The sequence below is a fragment of the Phyllobates terribilis genome, unplaced genomic scaffold, assembly GCF_046119375.1.
Source record: "Phyllobates terribilis strain yellow unplaced genomic scaffold, ASM4611937v1 Scaffold_1__5_contigs__length_1240528914, whole genome shotgun sequence".
NCBI classification, from domain to species: domain Eukaryota; kingdom Metazoa; phylum Chordata; class Amphibia; order Anura; family Dendrobatidae; genus Phyllobates; species Phyllobates terribilis.
In genome coordinates this window covers 961,244,209-961,261,610 of record NW_027362761.1, presented here as the reverse complement: position 1 = coordinate 961,261,610, position 17,402 = coordinate 961,244,209, and the positions used below count along the sequence as shown (strand labels likewise).

The 17,402-nt window shown below is 39.9% G+C and overlaps 1 protein-coding gene across 2 annotated transcripts in view; it reads left to right on the top strand.

The window, feature by feature from the left end:
- Positions 1-17,402, top strand: part of NR3C2 (nuclear receptor subfamily 3 group C member 2) — a 354,893-nt gene that overhangs the window by 320,202 nt on the left and 17,289 nt on the right. For both annotated transcript variants that reach the window (XM_073642514.1, XM_073642515.1), the window contains exon 8: positions 2,694-2,851. In XM_073642514.1, coding sequence (XP_073498615.1) covers positions 2,694-2,851 — 158 coding nt within the window. The remainder of the gene's footprint in view (positions 1-2,693; positions 2,852-17,402) is intronic.

Sequence of the window (17,402 nt, the reverse complement as noted above, 5' to 3'; positions counted from 1 at the left end):
TATTCATAGGATTCTAATCGCAGCCAACAATCCAAAACTATCAGGTCCTCCATACGAATTAAAAAGTCCACAGATTTGACCCATTCTAATCTGGAGCGAAGGATAGGTGACGTCCAGTGTCTAGGGTTGATTTGTATTGTTGCTGATAACAATAATGTAAATAAACCTTTTTTGATTGCTGAAACTGAGGTTGGAAACAGAGTAGTGCTGCTTGAGGTGTGTCATGAAAAGTAGTACCAAATAAACTATTCAAAGGGTCAAAGACAGCATCCCAAAGTTTAATAATTCTAGGACAAGACCACCATATATGTATCATACTATTCTGGTCTGAATCATACCTCCAACATCTGTCTGATGTCCCAGCAAACATACGGTGAATGCATTCTGGGGTCCTATACCACCTGGAAACGATCTTGTAGTTAGTTTCCTGGATATGACAAGTTGTGGAGAGGTCTATTAAGCTCACTTTCCCAGTTGAGTTGGAAAAGAACTGGGATATCCTGAATCTCCTCCCTCTTCAACAATCCACATACCAAGGAAATACTTTGGGGGGGGGGCCTCTTCCCTATTGCACAACCGTTCAAACTTGGTTAGAGATCTCGTCCAAGCCTCCCAATTGGGAATCAAGTAAAAGAGGCTATGTATAATGCTGTACTTTATCCAGGACTAAACACGAGTAATACCCTGTGAGACTAGAGGCCGAGGTAACACGTCTCATCTGAGTGATTGGGGCATGTAATGGTCCCAGAAATCTGAAGCGATTAAAGTCGTGTGGGCTTATAGTACAATTTTATTAATAATAAATACCCTTGAGTCCTCAATAATACACCCATTCAGCCTCCACACAATAAAAATCCAAATATTTATTATTTCCTTTAGGGTGCCATTTTTACAGTATAGTGGGCAGAGTGAGGGTCTTTTTTTTACTCTGCTTGGGTAGAATGGTGGCATTATTACTGTCAAAACTGCTTTACTACTGTCTGCTTAGGGAGCACAAAGGGACACAGTGGAGGGTATTATTAGCATGTGGGGCACAAAAAAGGCATTGTTGTGTAGGTGGCTAATAAGTAGGCATTGTTTTGTGTGGGGCACAAAAAGGAGCATTATTACTGGGTGGAGACTAAAGGGATTACTGTTTGTGGTCATTGAAAAGACAAAACTTGTCTATGGGAATCCCTACTATGTAAGTTAAAAAGGTAGCACTATAAAGTGGGTCATGTATGTTTTTTTTTCTGGTGTACTCTTATTTTGGGGGGCAGAGCTGATGTGTGATGCTCGATATGGGGCATTATCTGTTTGCCATTATTATTTTGGGTGTCACCATTTATTATTTTTAAGAACACTGTCTGTGGCACTGTTTTTTTGAGGAATAACAATCGTTATGATACCATTTTTTCTGATGTACAATATTTGGTTGCACTATACAACACTAGATACAGTTATGGGTACAGCACTAAGCGCAGGATTGGGGTTAGTAGCAGCTTTTGTAGATGGAAAAAAATGAAGAGTCAAAGATGTCTGGAAAGCAAGCTCTGCAGATGTATAGTAAGTTGTCTTGCTGGTCTGGGTCAGTTAGGAAGGGTGGGAGATGTGAATAACTCCAATCAGCAAAGCTTTAGTTCAACTGTGAAGTAACTAATTAAACCATTTTATGGTCTGCAGCGCACCTATGTAGAACTAGCATCTACTACTATATAGTCACTGTACGGTGGTAATATAGTGGTTTTAGTGCAGTATGGTAATATTGACTGATAATGGTATGGTGTTATAGTTGCCTTGTGTAGTAGAAGTATCACTTGTAACATTAGTCTGTATTGTGAATGTGTCTATTGGATAGTACATGACTGTATTAGAAGAATAATTTAGCACTTGTGGCCCCACTTTAGACTTTGTTCTGGAGGGTCACCCTTTTTCCCGGGCCTTGATGCATTCCATAAAAAATACAATCAATACTATAACGAAAAAGCCTGGCCAACCTTGATTTAGGATGTCGGCATTTATGTGAATAGAGATTTGAAATTTATAAATTTAATGTGATATCCAGTGAAAGGTCATGACGATGAATAGTCATGTTGTGGCTGGCAGTATTGTATTACTCATAATTGTGGATGGTGACATGATTGTTAAGTTTTTCTCTGTAGTCACAAACCATGAAATACAAATGGCAATACATTGTGTGTTTTCTGCCTTTTACATAGTGTTTCATATACTTCCTATCCCATAGAGAATTGGAAGTTATCCAGATCAATAGAACAACTGTGTTCAATAAACCCAATCCACGACTCTGGGCACTGTTCCAGAACTTTGTGTTTCAACTCAGATCAGTTTGTTTGTCGAATTCCCTTCTATTTTATTTGCCAGTTGAAATGATATTGGTGCAACACTGGAGAAACTGTACAGTGACAGAAAATTAGCGTAGGGGACGTTATTAAAATGACTGGACGGTGTGAAAGTGCATAATTAAAGATCAGATTTTGTGATTAAAAAGTGTTCTGTGTGGTTATCCTTTTGTATGATTTTTTTATCTTACCGAACGCTTGGTATATATTGCTAGATGAGCCATAAGAATCAAAGTTCCTCTCCATCTGATATGTATATAAAGGTATAGAAATGTTTTTGGATATGCATTTTTGCTGTCTTAGTATGCCACTTAACATTTTGCACAATGACTTCTTGTTTTTTTTTCAACCAAGTTCCCAAAGATGGACTTAAATGCCAAGCTGCGTTTGAAGAAATGAGACTGAATTACATTAAAGAACTGAGGAAAATATTAATGAAGAGTCCACACAGTGCTGGACAGAGCTGGCAGCGATATTTCCACTTAACTAAACTCCTTGACTCCATGCATGATGTAAGTGACTCTCGTACATAGCATCCATTTTATCTCCTCCCCAATGATAATGCAAAATGTAAAATGTTTGTTTGAAAAGTGGTATTAGTCCGATTACTCTTCTCCTCTTCCTCCATGACTTGAGGGTAGGGGTTCACATTAGCAAAGCAACCCGCAATCATTGCACATTCAATGTAGTGTTTGGACTGTAAGACGCACTTTTTAGCAATAAAAAAATCTTGCTAAAAAACTGTGTGTCCTATACTTTCAAGGCAACTTCCTATGATCAAGGAGAACGCTGACACAGCATCCTTCCCAATCACTGAGAGAACTATGCAGTGGCACAGCTCTCCCTCCTCCAGCCTAACACTGATCAGTCTGATCGGTGTAGGGCAGGAGAGAAAGCTACAAGATTCTGTACATCATTAGATCTGCACAGATGTTGAAGGTTCTGACTAGTTCAGTGTGTGTGCACTGTGCGCTGAAGAGAGTTTACATAATGTGTGCGCTGTAAAGCTATATGTGTATAGCACACATGCTGCAGAGAAACACTAACAATAGCTCTATTACCTCTCTATTCTACCCTAGTGCATTAAAATTAGTGATAACGACCCCCACTTGTTTACACCACCAGATTAGTTTTAAAGAGAACTTGTTAGCATCCCTACACCCCCCCATACGACCACCATGTATTTATTGTTTTTTTATATTCTTCTTAGCAAGATCGTTTTCATGTCTTAATGAATTTTGAATATGTCTAAATTCAATTTTATAGACAAAAAATTGGCACTCCACATAGGTGCAATGGTGAGGTTTATTATAAAGAGCAATCCAGAATAGTAATAAACGTGTTGGTCAGCAATAGACCTTCGTAAGGACACAGATTGCAATGTTGAGACTGCTAGGAGCACTCTCTTGCATTTTACTAGCGGTGGACGCCGCAGCATCACACAAGCACTGAGCTCCTAGCAGTCTCAACATTGCAATCTGTATCCTGATGAAAGTCTATTGTCGCCTCTTTTCCAATTTTTTCTTACTTAGCAATGCGCTGAGAAGCTGGGTATATGCTCCCCGGCTTCATTGGCGCACTGCGCGTGCCCAGGGAGGCAGCAATTATGCAGAACTCAAACAGCTGTTACCGTCGGCTCTTTGCAAATTTCATGGCTGCCTGTGATCTACCTGGGTATGTACTGTGTACCGACAATGCTGTGGTGCGTATATTCGCCTTCCTGTGCATTGCCAGCGGGGATGTCACTCTTGCAAATCATGCCACTGAAGTCCCCCAAGGCATAATACCATAATTAGTGGGACAACTAGTCTGGATTAAGCAATGCCCATGACTAGTTACTCTCTAATTAGCATATCATAAACCCAATCTTAAAACTGATTTTAGGCAGATTCAGAAATCAGCAATCCATGAAAAAACTCTTGTTAGGAAAAGTATAAAGAGATCAGTAAGTACATGGTGGTGATTTGGGGAGGGGAGTGCTGGGGAAGCTGTCAGGTTCACTTTAATTCTTAGGAAATATGTTTTTCCCATTTTTATGCTATCTAAACCTGGGGATTTGTCTTGTTGTAAGGTGCATCCTATAGTCCAAAAAAATGCGTTAACTTGTAAGATCAGGTAATTTACAAGTTGACTTTGAATTTTCTTATTAAAAAAAAACAGCTGGTTCCCTCCTGTGTTAAGATTGTGCACAAGAGACCTGACAGTACTGATTCACTTATCGACTCTCATCTGAAAGCCATAGACAGGCTGTATACTTTATACATGTCTGACAGGGTGTCTATCAATGTGGCCTGTAGGGCAACCAGGTAGTCTGTGCACCAGAGGAAGAAGCATTGGCCTGCAGTTACTTGCAGCTGAAAAAAGTGCTATTTCTGATCGTATGGTTCTAATACTAATATAGCTTTCACATTTTCCCATACTGACTCTAGTCTCAAACTACAAACTGAAATAAAAAAATATAATATGAAGAATAATAAAATATTAAAACCAAATGAAATCTGAGCTCCAGCACTTGTTTTATTAAGAGAAAGGAATTAATTTCTAGATGTCCCTCTGGTTCCCCACATTTATTACAGATGACATCAGCTGCCTGATCAGGTAACAAAGTGATGTCACCACACCCAACATAACAGGCTATACAGGCTGACATTGTACACAGGCTGGTGACAGATAGATGAAGGGAATAATTATTCAATTTATTCTTTGCATTCATTGTCTTAAAAGCAGTCTGACACCCCAAAAACTCAAATTGAATTATTTAGAGATTCATTTAGGGGACTAAGCCCCTATAAAAATCATACGTGTATTGCGGATTTAGTTGCTTTAGTTTTATATAAAACAGTTTTACTAGATATGGGAGGTTACTAATGTGGGAGCTTTGGTGCACCCTTAGTGTGGCCAAGGGTTCAGTGTACTGTCCTGCCTCCTCAGTTACCATCCTCCACAGCTACCCTTGCGGTGATTGATAGTTCTCACTGTGGAGTGCTGCCTGATTTAAATTTGCAGCCCTTCACACACTGACACTGCAGAGTGAGAGCACCCACAGTGTCAATGCATGCATGTCAATTCCCATCTTTCTCCTGTGTGGGGGCAACCACTCGCTGCAAAAAAGAACACTAAGCAGTGGGTAACTGATGGTGACAGGAGAGGAAGATGAGCACTCACACACACTGATACTGTATGTATGCACATACACGGCCACTGCAGTGTCAGTGTGTCTGCCTTCTTATCTCTTTCTCCTGTGTATAGCGGCTGGCCCCTTGCGGCACACAGGATCACACAGCCATGGATAACCAATGCTTTCTGGACAGAGAAATAATTGCACGCACACACTGACATTTTGCACATTCTCATCTCCCTCTCCTGTCTGCATCGGCCACCCACTTCTTTGTGAGCATAGGTGCAGCAAGCAGCTGGTACACAGGAGAGGAATGAAAACGCACCTCTACTCACTGACATTGTGTGTGCTCTCGGCCCCTGCAGTGTTAGTGTGCAGGGCTAGGCATTTAGATCAAGCAGTGTTTTCCAGTGTGCACAGTCAAGGTACGGATGATGGTAACCAAGAGGGGCAGAATGGTGCACTGAGCCCTTGGCCATGCCAAGGGTGCACCAAAGCCCCCTCATTTGAATATTTGATAAAACTGTTTTTATATAAAATTACTAAAATCTATACTACAAGTATGATTTTTATAGGGGCTAAGTCCCTTATATGAATATGTAAATAGTTCAATTTGACTTTTGGTGATCACAGACTCCCTTTAAACCAGTACTTTATATATTCGGATACTTTTTGCTCTGTTTGTCTCGTACCATTAGTATTGCAGTGTATATATTCTTGTATTTTGTGAGGTATGTAGCTGGTTAAAATGATTTATTTAATTGGAAGATTTATGTGAATATTTCCAAATCCTTTTATTTGACATTTTGCTTTTTTGTAATGCGTAATAAACACTACAAAAGAAGTTCATTTGTGGCCATACTGGACTGTGATGTTTACGACTCTGCTACCTGCTTGATTTTGCCAAGTTAAAATGATGTGCTAAGACCCTTTATTTCCTTGTACACGACACTAGAGCTGTTTTTACTTCAATGTAGTTTCGCTTTTATGAGATTGAAAAAACCTGTGGTAATCTATATCTTGGAGCAGGCAGAAGTGATCTGTGTCTGTCTTGTTGAAGCAATATGTGGTCACTTTATTTGATGCTGAGCTCAACTTTTGACTGTACTGAGGCTTGTTATATAGCTGCTGGCATGCGAGAGTACCTCTGACTCCAATGTGTTCATTATTTATGTTTCATACGCGATCATAGGGTGAGAGGAGGGCACTTCAGGACATGCCGGACTACTACAGCTTGGTGTTGTTTAAAGAACTTACATATGGAATTATTTTTCTGGAGTGTTTTTTGCTCCCTCTCTTTGAAAAGCACTGTGGGAGGCAGAAGATAATATTCCCCTGGCAATGATAGATTGTGCTAAAAGCACATCTTTTTCATACAATGGCAGTCAGATACTTAGTCATTTTATTATATGAGCAGAATAGGTTGCAGAGGTGCTTTTTTACTCTAGTGCACATACAAATAGTTTGCAAAAGTTTGGGGTCCCCGTAACTAGTCAGACTTGCATATACACACATTTATATACATTTCTTAGACCATGTTCACACGCTCAGTATTTGGTCAGTATTTTACATCAGGAGTGGAACAATCAGAGGAACAGTATAATAGAAACACGTCACCACTTCTGTATTTATCACCCACTCCTGGTTTTGCTCTACAAATACTGATGTAAAATACTGACCATGTGAACGTGGCCTCACAAGTCAAGGACTTTAGTGGTTAACTAAGCTCTATAGACCTCATAATGTGCTTGTCTCGTGAGCTCCCAGTAGATACATGCTAGACTGTTATGACTATTAAGACATTATTTTTTGCCCCTAAGATAAAATGTATGTATAGCCAAGATGGACATACATCTGATAACTGAGTGGTTTGGATGTGTAGTTAGAATCAGTCTTCTCTTCTGACATGTCTGTATATACTTGCATTCCTTATAAAATGAATTAATCAATAGAATTAATTAATTGTATTAATCGATAATGTTGTGCTATTCCTCTGTTATTCCTCCTGGATGTTTAAAAATAAATTGACAATTGGGTGTTACAAGTTGGAGGTGTTTCCCTGTCCGTTCGGTTGGTGTATAACTACATACTGTGATGAGGGGAATTTGTCAGTGTACTTATACATTTCTTTCAAAATGTGCTTCAGTGTTATTCCATGGGAAGCACAAGTATTTACTTAAAGAGCCAGAAGTTGTCATTGGACCTTGTTAGGTGTTTGAGTATCTTTAATTTTGTCTTAAAGGGGTTGTCCAGTTCAAATTGATAAGTCTGAAGTCACTCTGTGTGACTGCAGACTTATAAATCCCCCCAGCACAGGCACTGAGTGCTGCGGGGATTCGCTGGTTTCTGAGACTGGACCGGGGGGTATATATGTGTTATACATACTCCCGGCCAGTGGGTGTGCCCTTGCTTCCTTACACTTGTATGGAGCGAAGCTGCGCCCTCTAGTCGGCCACGCCCACTGGACGGCCGTGTCACTAGACAGGGCGTGGCCTCACTCAATACCAGTGTCTGGAAGTGAGACCGCACCCCCTAGTCGGGTTTTGGCCGGGAGTACATATAACTCATACATATCCTCCGGTCCCTGCTCGGAAACCAGCGAATCCCCGCAGCGCACAGTGCGTGCACTGGGGGGATTCATAAGTCAGCAGTCACACAGAGTGACTGCAGACTTATCAGTTTGGACTGGACAACCCATTTAATTAGAAATAAAGAGAAAGGCTAGAACTTGCTAACTTTAAAGGAACACTAAACTCATAAAATCCACAAAAAAAGATATAAAAATATCCTGACATTTCTGCCTTAATTTTATCTTTTTTTTTCCTGTGATCATATTTTGTCTCATATTTCAGTCACAACTGAGATAATACATAGAAAGATCACTAAGCCCCACCCAGTTGGCTACAGAGTATGTGATTTCACCAAGATAAAGATGAAACAGATAAGCTGAAAAATACATGTTTTCTGCAGGATTTATATTAGAGCCTACAGAAAAAGCTGCAGAGTAACAAACAGCAAGGGCAGCTATATTTCTTGTTCAGTCTATTAATTTATTGATTCATTTATTTATTTCTAGGTTTAGAGTTCCTTTATTAAGAGAAGCAGAAAGCACTGGCTTTGGGGTAGTGTGTGCTGGTAGAGGGTGAATTGCAAATATCTGCAAGGTGTCTGGATAGACTGAAGGTGTGATTCTTACCATTATCACTTCTGTAGAAAATCTTGTTAGATCTCATTGGGGACTATTGTAAAACTGTTCTTACATCTGCTGTGTTAATTGTTGCAATATCAATATTTTGGCAATTAATAGATAATGTATAAACAGTTACTTTTGTTACCGCTGTACTTCAAGAGATCACTGTACAGATTCTGCTAAAACCAGGATTGGAAGAAGAAAAGAGTTGAAATATAACTTTTTTTGTACTTTTTCTCTTTTTATGATCCACTCTGGTTTTTATTTTATATAAAAATAGGGATAAAACAATCTGTATAGCAGTAATTTGTAAACATGATATAAGGTATCATACTCCCGTAGGTACGATATCTTCCACCATCTGGTGGGAAGAACCGTATTGAAACCAATACTTAATACTAATGTGGGAAAAACATATCATATATATATGTTAAATGGAGGCTTTCCTGAGTACCTAGCAGTGGTATCTGGCAACCAGATCTAGCCTTCATTAAAGATGGACTATGGGTGACAGATGCCACTGCATGGCATCCATCGTAGACTCAATCACCCACAGCTAAATGTACATCATTTTAGCAGATCATGAAAAGAGTTATTGAAAAGCTTATGATGCAAATGTGAATATGGCCAGTTAGATATAACTCCTCTGTAATACAGCAGGTCATATTTATATGGAATTCGAGAGAAAAAAATGAATTGTTACCTGTTCAGACACTCTGTTAGAGAGTTATTGCATCCTACAGACATGGCTTCTGTATTCTCGTGCTTTAAGGTGGCATCATTCTGCAGCATACGGACACCGGCATGTAAATGAAGAATTATTGGAAAATCTGACGTTAATTTCAGAATTAAAAACCTATTAGAAATCATGAGGCCAATCTATCAATAATGTAGCATCTTGGCCTCAGGGCACATTTGTACTGAAGGCTTTGTAAGGAGCCTCCATCACAGAGTCCGTCATTTTAAGAGATAAAAATCACACTGCATGAAGCCCCATTTTTCCAGCCAAAACGGATCCTGACAGTATTGGATGCCTTAGTCTCTGCTGGTGTTTCACATGTGATGAATAATCACATCTTTTATGCTTCCATTATAAATGTACACTACAAAACAGATGTGAACAGAGCCTTAGTGAAGTGCATTCATAAAACCCCTCCTAGAATGTGTTTGTGATCAGTTGTGGATAACCATCCCTGCAGCACAATTTAACATTGTAGTATCCACTTTCCCTGCACCAAAAACTGCAAGTGCATGTAAAAGGGTTGCCTGGTAATTTATTTTGATGGCCTACCCTTAATGTAGGTCATCAATATCAGATTCATGGGGGTGCGACACCGGGCACCCCTGCCGATCGGCTGCTATTGGTGCTTGCGGCTGCTGGATGAGCACAGTTGCGGAGCAGAATTACACAGCTCCGTGATCGGTATAGTGGCTGCAGAGGGGTACTGCAGATCCATGCCCGTTCATTTGAATAGAGGTGGACCTACAGTACCTTGCTGCATCCACTATACGGTTGACAGAGCTGGGTAGTTCTACCCCATAACTGATCACTTCCAGGTACAGAGAACAGCTGATCGATTATGGTGCCACATTTCGCACCTCCATTGATCTCATATTGATTACCTACCCTAAGGTTAGGACATCAATATAAAGTACCAGGCAACCTCTTTAATTTGTGGACTGGTGTTACTCAAGTAGCCCTAATCCCCGAGAGACAGCCCGGAAGCTACATGTGCCCCATCATGCTGTTCTCCGTGGTCTTTAACCATTTGCACAGAGAAATGCTTCTCTGTGTTTAACTACTTAAATATAGTTTTCAGAATATATTAGAGGAGTAGCTCACAGCTTCCGATCAGCGATGTAACATACTAATGGTGTTCTGTGTAACTTCCTCTGGGTCCCCTATATACAGTATCAGAAAATGGGGTCTCCGTTTGGCACGCTTTGCTATGTTGTATATGACCCAGCACCCATCAGACAGTCATGTTATATACTTTTGATTTGAGATAAATGTCTCATATGGTAATACCCCTATTGTGACCCACGGGAGTGGTTATTACTAAGTTGCTCTATGGCAGAAAAGGTTGTGCACCCCTGTATTCTGTGTCTTTCCATATTCTACATGCAGCTTAATATGTAGAGATGCTCCTTTCCCTTATGCAGCTCAACAAGTCCTACATGGATCTTGAGTGCAGTGGGTAACACACTGGTAGAGTGACCTCTAGTGGCAACTATTGTGTTATATGTCTGCTTCTGTACTCTGATTCCATAATGATGTCAAAGGGACTGCAAACTTGTTGTCAGTGCAATTTTTATTTGATGCAAGTTGAATACAATTTAGCCACTTTAGGCTGGGGAGAGGATGATGGTAATTGTCCAATGCTTCCATATGTATGCGTTAGTGATATGAGCTTTCTTCACAATTTTTTTTTATTATTATTATTTATTATATATACAGTACAGACCAAAAGTTTGGACACACCTTCTCATTTAAAGATTTTTCGGTATTTTCATGACTATCAGAATTGTACATTTACACTGAAGGCATCAAAACTATGAATTAACACATGTGGAATTATATACTTAACAAAAAAGTGTGAAACAACTGAAAATATGTCTTATATTCTAGGTTCTGCAAAGTAGCCACCTTTTGCTTTGATGACTGCTTTGCACACTCTTGGCATTCTCTTGATGAGCTTCAAGAGGTAGTCACCGGAAATGGTTTTCACTTCACAGGTGTGCCCTGTCAGGTTTAATAAGTGGGATTTCTTGCCTTATAAATGGGATTGGGACCATCAGTTGTGTTGTGCAGAAGTCTGGAGGATACACAGCTGATAGTCCTACTGAATAGACTGTTAGAATTTGTATTATGGCAAGAAAAAAGCAGCTAAGTAAAGAAAAATGAGTGGCCATTATTACTTTAAGAAATGAAGGTCAGTCAGTGCGAAAAATTGGGAAAACTTTGAAAGCGTCCCCAAGTGCAGTTGCAAAAACCATCAAGAGCTACAAAGAAACTGGCTCACATGAGGACCGCCCCAGGACAGGAAGACCAAGAATCACCTCTGCTTCTGAGGATAAGTTTATCCGAGTCACCAGCCTCAGAAATTGCAGGTTAACAGGAGCTCAGATTAGAGACCAGGTCAATGCCACACAGAGTTCTAGCAGCAGACACATCTCTTCAACGACTGTTAAGAGGAGACTTTGTGCAGCAGGCCTTCATGGTAAAATAGCTGCTAGGAAACCACTGCTAAGGACAGGCAACAAGCAGAAGAGACTTGTTTGGGCTAAAGAACACAAGGAATGGACATTAGACCAGTGGAAATCTGTGCTTTGGTCTGATGAGTCCAAATTTGAGATCTTTGGTTCCAACCACCGTGTCCTTGTGCGACGCAGAAAAGGTGAACAGATGGACTCTACATGCCTGGTTTCCACCGTGAAGCATGGAGGAGGAGGTGTGATGGTGTGGGGGTGCTTTGCTGGTGACACTGTTGGGGATTTATTCAAAATTGAAGGCATACTGAACCAGCATGGCTACCACAGCATCTTGCCGCGGCATGCTATTCCATCCGGTTTGCGTTTAGTTGGACCATCATTTATTTTTCAACAGGACAATGACCCCAAACACACCTCCAGGCTGTGTAAGGGCTATTTGACCAAGAAGGAGAGTGATGGGGTGCTACGCCAGATGACCTGGCCTCCACAGTCACCAGACCTGAACCCAATCGAGATGTTTTGGGGTGAGCTGGACCGCAGAGTGAAGGCAAAAGGGCCAACAAGTGCTCTGGGAACGCCTTCAAGATTGTTGGAAGACCATTTCCTTTGACTACCTCTTGAAGCTCATCAAGAGAATGCCAAGAGTGTGCAAAGCAGTCATCAAAGCAAAAGGTGGCTACTTTGAAGAACCTAGAATATAAGACATATTTTCAGTTGTTTCACACTTTTTTGTTAAGTATATAATTCCACATGTGGTAATTCATAGTTTTGATGCCTTCCGTGTGAATGTACAATTTTCATAGTCATGAAAATACAGAAAAATCTTTAAATGAGGTGTGTCCAAACTTTTGGTCTGTACTGTGTATGCTTTGTCATTTTTAAGCTTAGTGGTCCTGTACAAATGGCAAAGAAATTCTATAAAAAGTAAAGATTAAATTAAAAGCACCATTCAGAAATCCTAACGTGTCTACAGGGAGCTCCACAACAACTTCACATATTCACTCATAGGCTAATTGCAATAAAGTCATTCTTGCTGTATGATACCTATTTTCCATGTTACAATTTCTGAGCACATATTATAGAATTATATACAGAAATATTCACATCTCTTTTCACATGGTAATGAACACAATTCACTTTCTGACTTTCTTGCAACTCTTTCTCAGTAGGAATTTACCATGTAGCCCGACACCGATAGTCCACTGCATTTTAGTGTCAGTAAATGTCTGTGCCTAGGTTGATGCTGAAAAGTAAACAGTAAAAAGCCAAATTTGGGAGGAAATATAAAGCATTTGCTGAAAAATAAACCTCTCTGGGCTTTTCTTTGAGGATTCAGAACTCCTGTATAGATATTTGTGACAACCTGTGCGTGTGACTATTTCTGTAACATTGACCAAGGATTTTAAATACATGAGATACAAACATAAACAGTATCAAAGATTGTTTAAAAGCGTTCTCATAATCTAAAGATAATGTGGATATACAAAAATACCCTTTTGTTTAAGGGAACAGATTGCCGTTAATGGTGGTCACAGTGCTGCCACGATATCAATGCAAACATGCAGCAAATAGCTAAAACACATTCATATAAAACACATACAGGAAGCAATTTCTCTGATAAGATATACTGCAAAGTTATTTTCATGGGTACTAGTGATGAGCGAGCGTGCTCGTTTAACCCTTTCACCCAGCACGCTCGGGTGTTTTCTGAGTATCTTCGGCGTGCTCCTATATTATGTTCCAGTCCCTGTTTCTGCATGATAAACATGCAGAGATTGCCTGTTTGTTAGGGAATCCTCACATGTGTTGAGGCTATCTCACAGCTGTAAATCATGCAGACGCAGGGACTCCAGCATAATATACGAGCACGCTGAAGATACTCGGAAAGCACCCGAGCGTGCTCAGTGAATGGTTTAAACGAGCACGCTCGCTCATCACTAATGGGTACTATTGATTTATGAAATAATAATTAAAATGACGGTTATTCTTTAAGTCTGTTGAGATTATCTCTGCATTGCTGGACTTTTGCTTAACCCATTCTAGCTCACCCATGTTTTGTTTGGTTTGGTTGTAGAGGTCTCAGCCCATATACCCCACATGGTATCGGCTGCCAGTCACTGGGCTCAGGGGTCATGCTAATGTAAATAATATAAAACCTATAAAAGTCCAGTCATTATCTGCAGCGGTCATGTTCCATAGTCATGACGTCACCCCACAGTCATGTCAACAAAGGCTCGGGTCACCAGCAGGGGATATGTATGGCCCATTTTGTTATTTTTACATAAAGAAAGCTTTAGGTATTAAAATATATATATATATATATATATATATATATATATATATATATATATATATATATATATATATATATATATATATATAAAAAAAAACCCTTTTAGTAAAGATATATTTTAAAATTGATAATGATCACCGTACATGGGACTATAGAAAGCAATTATTATTATTATTTTATTATTATTAAACCTACAAAGCACTCAGACAACAGGGCTGCAGTCAACTGAAGACCTTGTGAAGTGGCGGAACACGGAATGCCATTTAAATGGGAGACAAGACAATCCCATTCTAAAACCAAGCCACTGCTTCTTTACCCCCAGGCAATTAGTTCCTATGCATAGCGGTCACACTTGACCATACCTGTTTTTTATAATTGGACAGTCTCATAGTGGGTTTAAAGTACATGCCCACAAAGCTGAAAGAAATGAAAAGCTCCGCTGAAAGATAAAAAAATTGGTGCCAGAAATTGGAGTGGAGAAAAAGAAAATTCTGATTAATAAATAATGTTTTCATCTACATTCCTGCTGCAATATATAGGGATGTACAGTTTATAATGCTAAAATGTGTAAGCATTAAGTATGTTGACTAGCTGCTACTGCTAATACATGTTATTATAGGGCATATTGTAATACGTATTTTTATCAGTAGCATCTAACCAAAACCATATACCGGTAATTTACTGCTTTTTATAAAGTTTATAAAAAGAATTAAAGAATCACTTGCATCATGCTTTTTTCCTCTTAATATGTTTCAGTTATCATATTATATAGCACTATATACTTACAGTTGCTCATCTTGCCTTTCTGCCCAGCTAATTATTCTCTTTTTTCTGCTCTATGTAGACACAGGAAGTCTCATGTCCCTGCATTTATCATTCCCCTCTTCATCTCCTGACCCAGCTGCTCCGTCCTCCCCCTGCCAGGGATTTTTGCAGTGACTTATGACTCATACAGGGAAAATTGACCTCCTGCTTCTACATAGAGCTTAAAAGGATTCAGCTAGTCAGTTCTTAATCACATGATATCAAAGACCTAATGGAAAAGAGAAGAATTAACTTGGTAAAAGGGCAAAATAAGCAATTGTAAGTAAATAGTGCTATATAATATGATTGCAGTATATTGAGGATGAACATTTTGATGGGAGTGCTTCTTTAAATCATACTGCTCCTGTTATTCAACCATTGATCAACAGCTTCCCCCCACAGTATGATATCCCCACAGCCACCTAAACAGTATGATGTCTCCACAACCCTATCACACACACAGTATGATGGACCCCACACCCTCTGGGACATACAGCATGATGGTCCCCACAGTTCCTCACACACAGTATGATGCCCTCACAACACCCCAACACAGTATCATGGCCTTTATCCCCCATACCATAAGATCTATCACAGCTCCCCAACTCAGTATGATGGCCTCCACAGGCTCCCCCACAGTATTATCATGCCACCGCCCCCAGACAGTATGAGGTCCCCATAACCCTCACACATACAGTATGATGCCCCCACACGGTATGATTCCCCACAACCCTCCAAACAGTTTAATGTCCACTGAACCCTCCCACATACACAGTATGATGGTCCCCACAGCTCCCCACACACAGTATGATGGCCTCACAACACCCCAACACAGTATCATGGCCTTTATCCCCCATACTGTAAGATCTATCACAGCTCCCCAACTCAGTATGATGGCTGCCACAGGCTCCCCCACAGTATTGTCATGCCACAGCCCCAAATAGTATGAGGTCCCCACAACCCTCACACACACAGTTTGATGCCCCCACACGGTATAATTCCCCACAACTCTCCAGTTTAATGTCCACTGAACCCTCCCACACACACAGTATGATGGTCCCCACAGCTCCCCACACACAGTATGAGGAGAAATAAATCCCAGGAGTTAGGGGATGATCTGTGAACAGGATTGTCTATGCCTGTATGTGTCCTCAAAAGTTGGTCCAGCAGAAGACCTTGTGAGTCAGTCCAATTCTGGCCTCATTATAATAATATCTAACTTGTCTATTAATGCTGCGCAATGCTCAGTTTAGGAAGCAAAGTTTCTTCTTTTTTTGTAACTATTTTTAAGAATTTCCAATAGGTTATTTGTAATGCCTCTTTCTAAACTGGCCAACAACAAACTGCTGTGTCCCTGAAGAGTGGCATTAGGGTGTGCTGTATGGTCCCAGCCATGTTTAGATAAAGGAAGAGCCTAAGGTTTTTGGCAAAACATTATGTCCTAATTTTATTTTGAGACTCAGACTCTGTATGTTGCAATGCACAAAACAAAGTCCTTTCTTCATAGGATGGATTCTTGGGTCCCGGTTAGGAGCTTGTTGCCAGTATTGGTTTCAAAATAATTATCTGTGAACAGTAGCACTACCCTGTCCTTATATTCTCAAATGATAATTAAATGTTACATAATTAACCAACAATAGATGGGAATGGCTAGATAATTAGATAATTGAAGACATTTCGTTTCTGCCTTCATTTATCAAAGAGCCTCTTCTGACTGGTAAAGTATGGTACATGGCATAAATATTAACACAAATGCCAAATTGCTAAATGCTCAGCGGTGGTATATAATAAGAAGGCGTTTAATTAAAAAAAGCAAAAAAACACCATTTTGTAACAGGAATAAAAATTTCTTGTCAAGAATAAAAGTTCTTTCATCTGCCAATCAGTGCAGGTCCTGGCAGTGGGACACAAACTGATCAGCATGTTATCACTATCACCTATCCTATGGATAGGCGATAACCTGTTTTACTGGACAACCCAACCCCTTTAATATAAGGCTATGATTACATCTTTAAAGAAGCACTCCCATCAAAATGTTTAACCTCTTTATCCTCTTAATATATTGCTATCATCATATTATATAGCACTGTGTACTTTAAAGTTGCTCATTTTGCCCAGCAAATTATTCTCTTTTCCATTAGGTCTATTAAAGCGCTTGATTAAAAACTGACTAGCTGAATCCCTGTAAGCTCTATGTAGAAACAGGAGGTTAATTTTCTCTGTATGAGTCATAATTCACTGCAAAAGTGCCTGGTAGGGGGGAGGAGGGAGCAGCTGGGTCAGGAGCTGAAGAGGGGAATGATAAATGCAGGAGCAAGAAACTTCCTGTTTCTACATAAAGCAGAGAAAAGAGAAGAATTAGCTGGGTAGAAAGGCAAAATGAGCAATTGTAAGTATACAGTGTTATATAATATGATGATTGCAATATATTAAAAGGATAAAAAC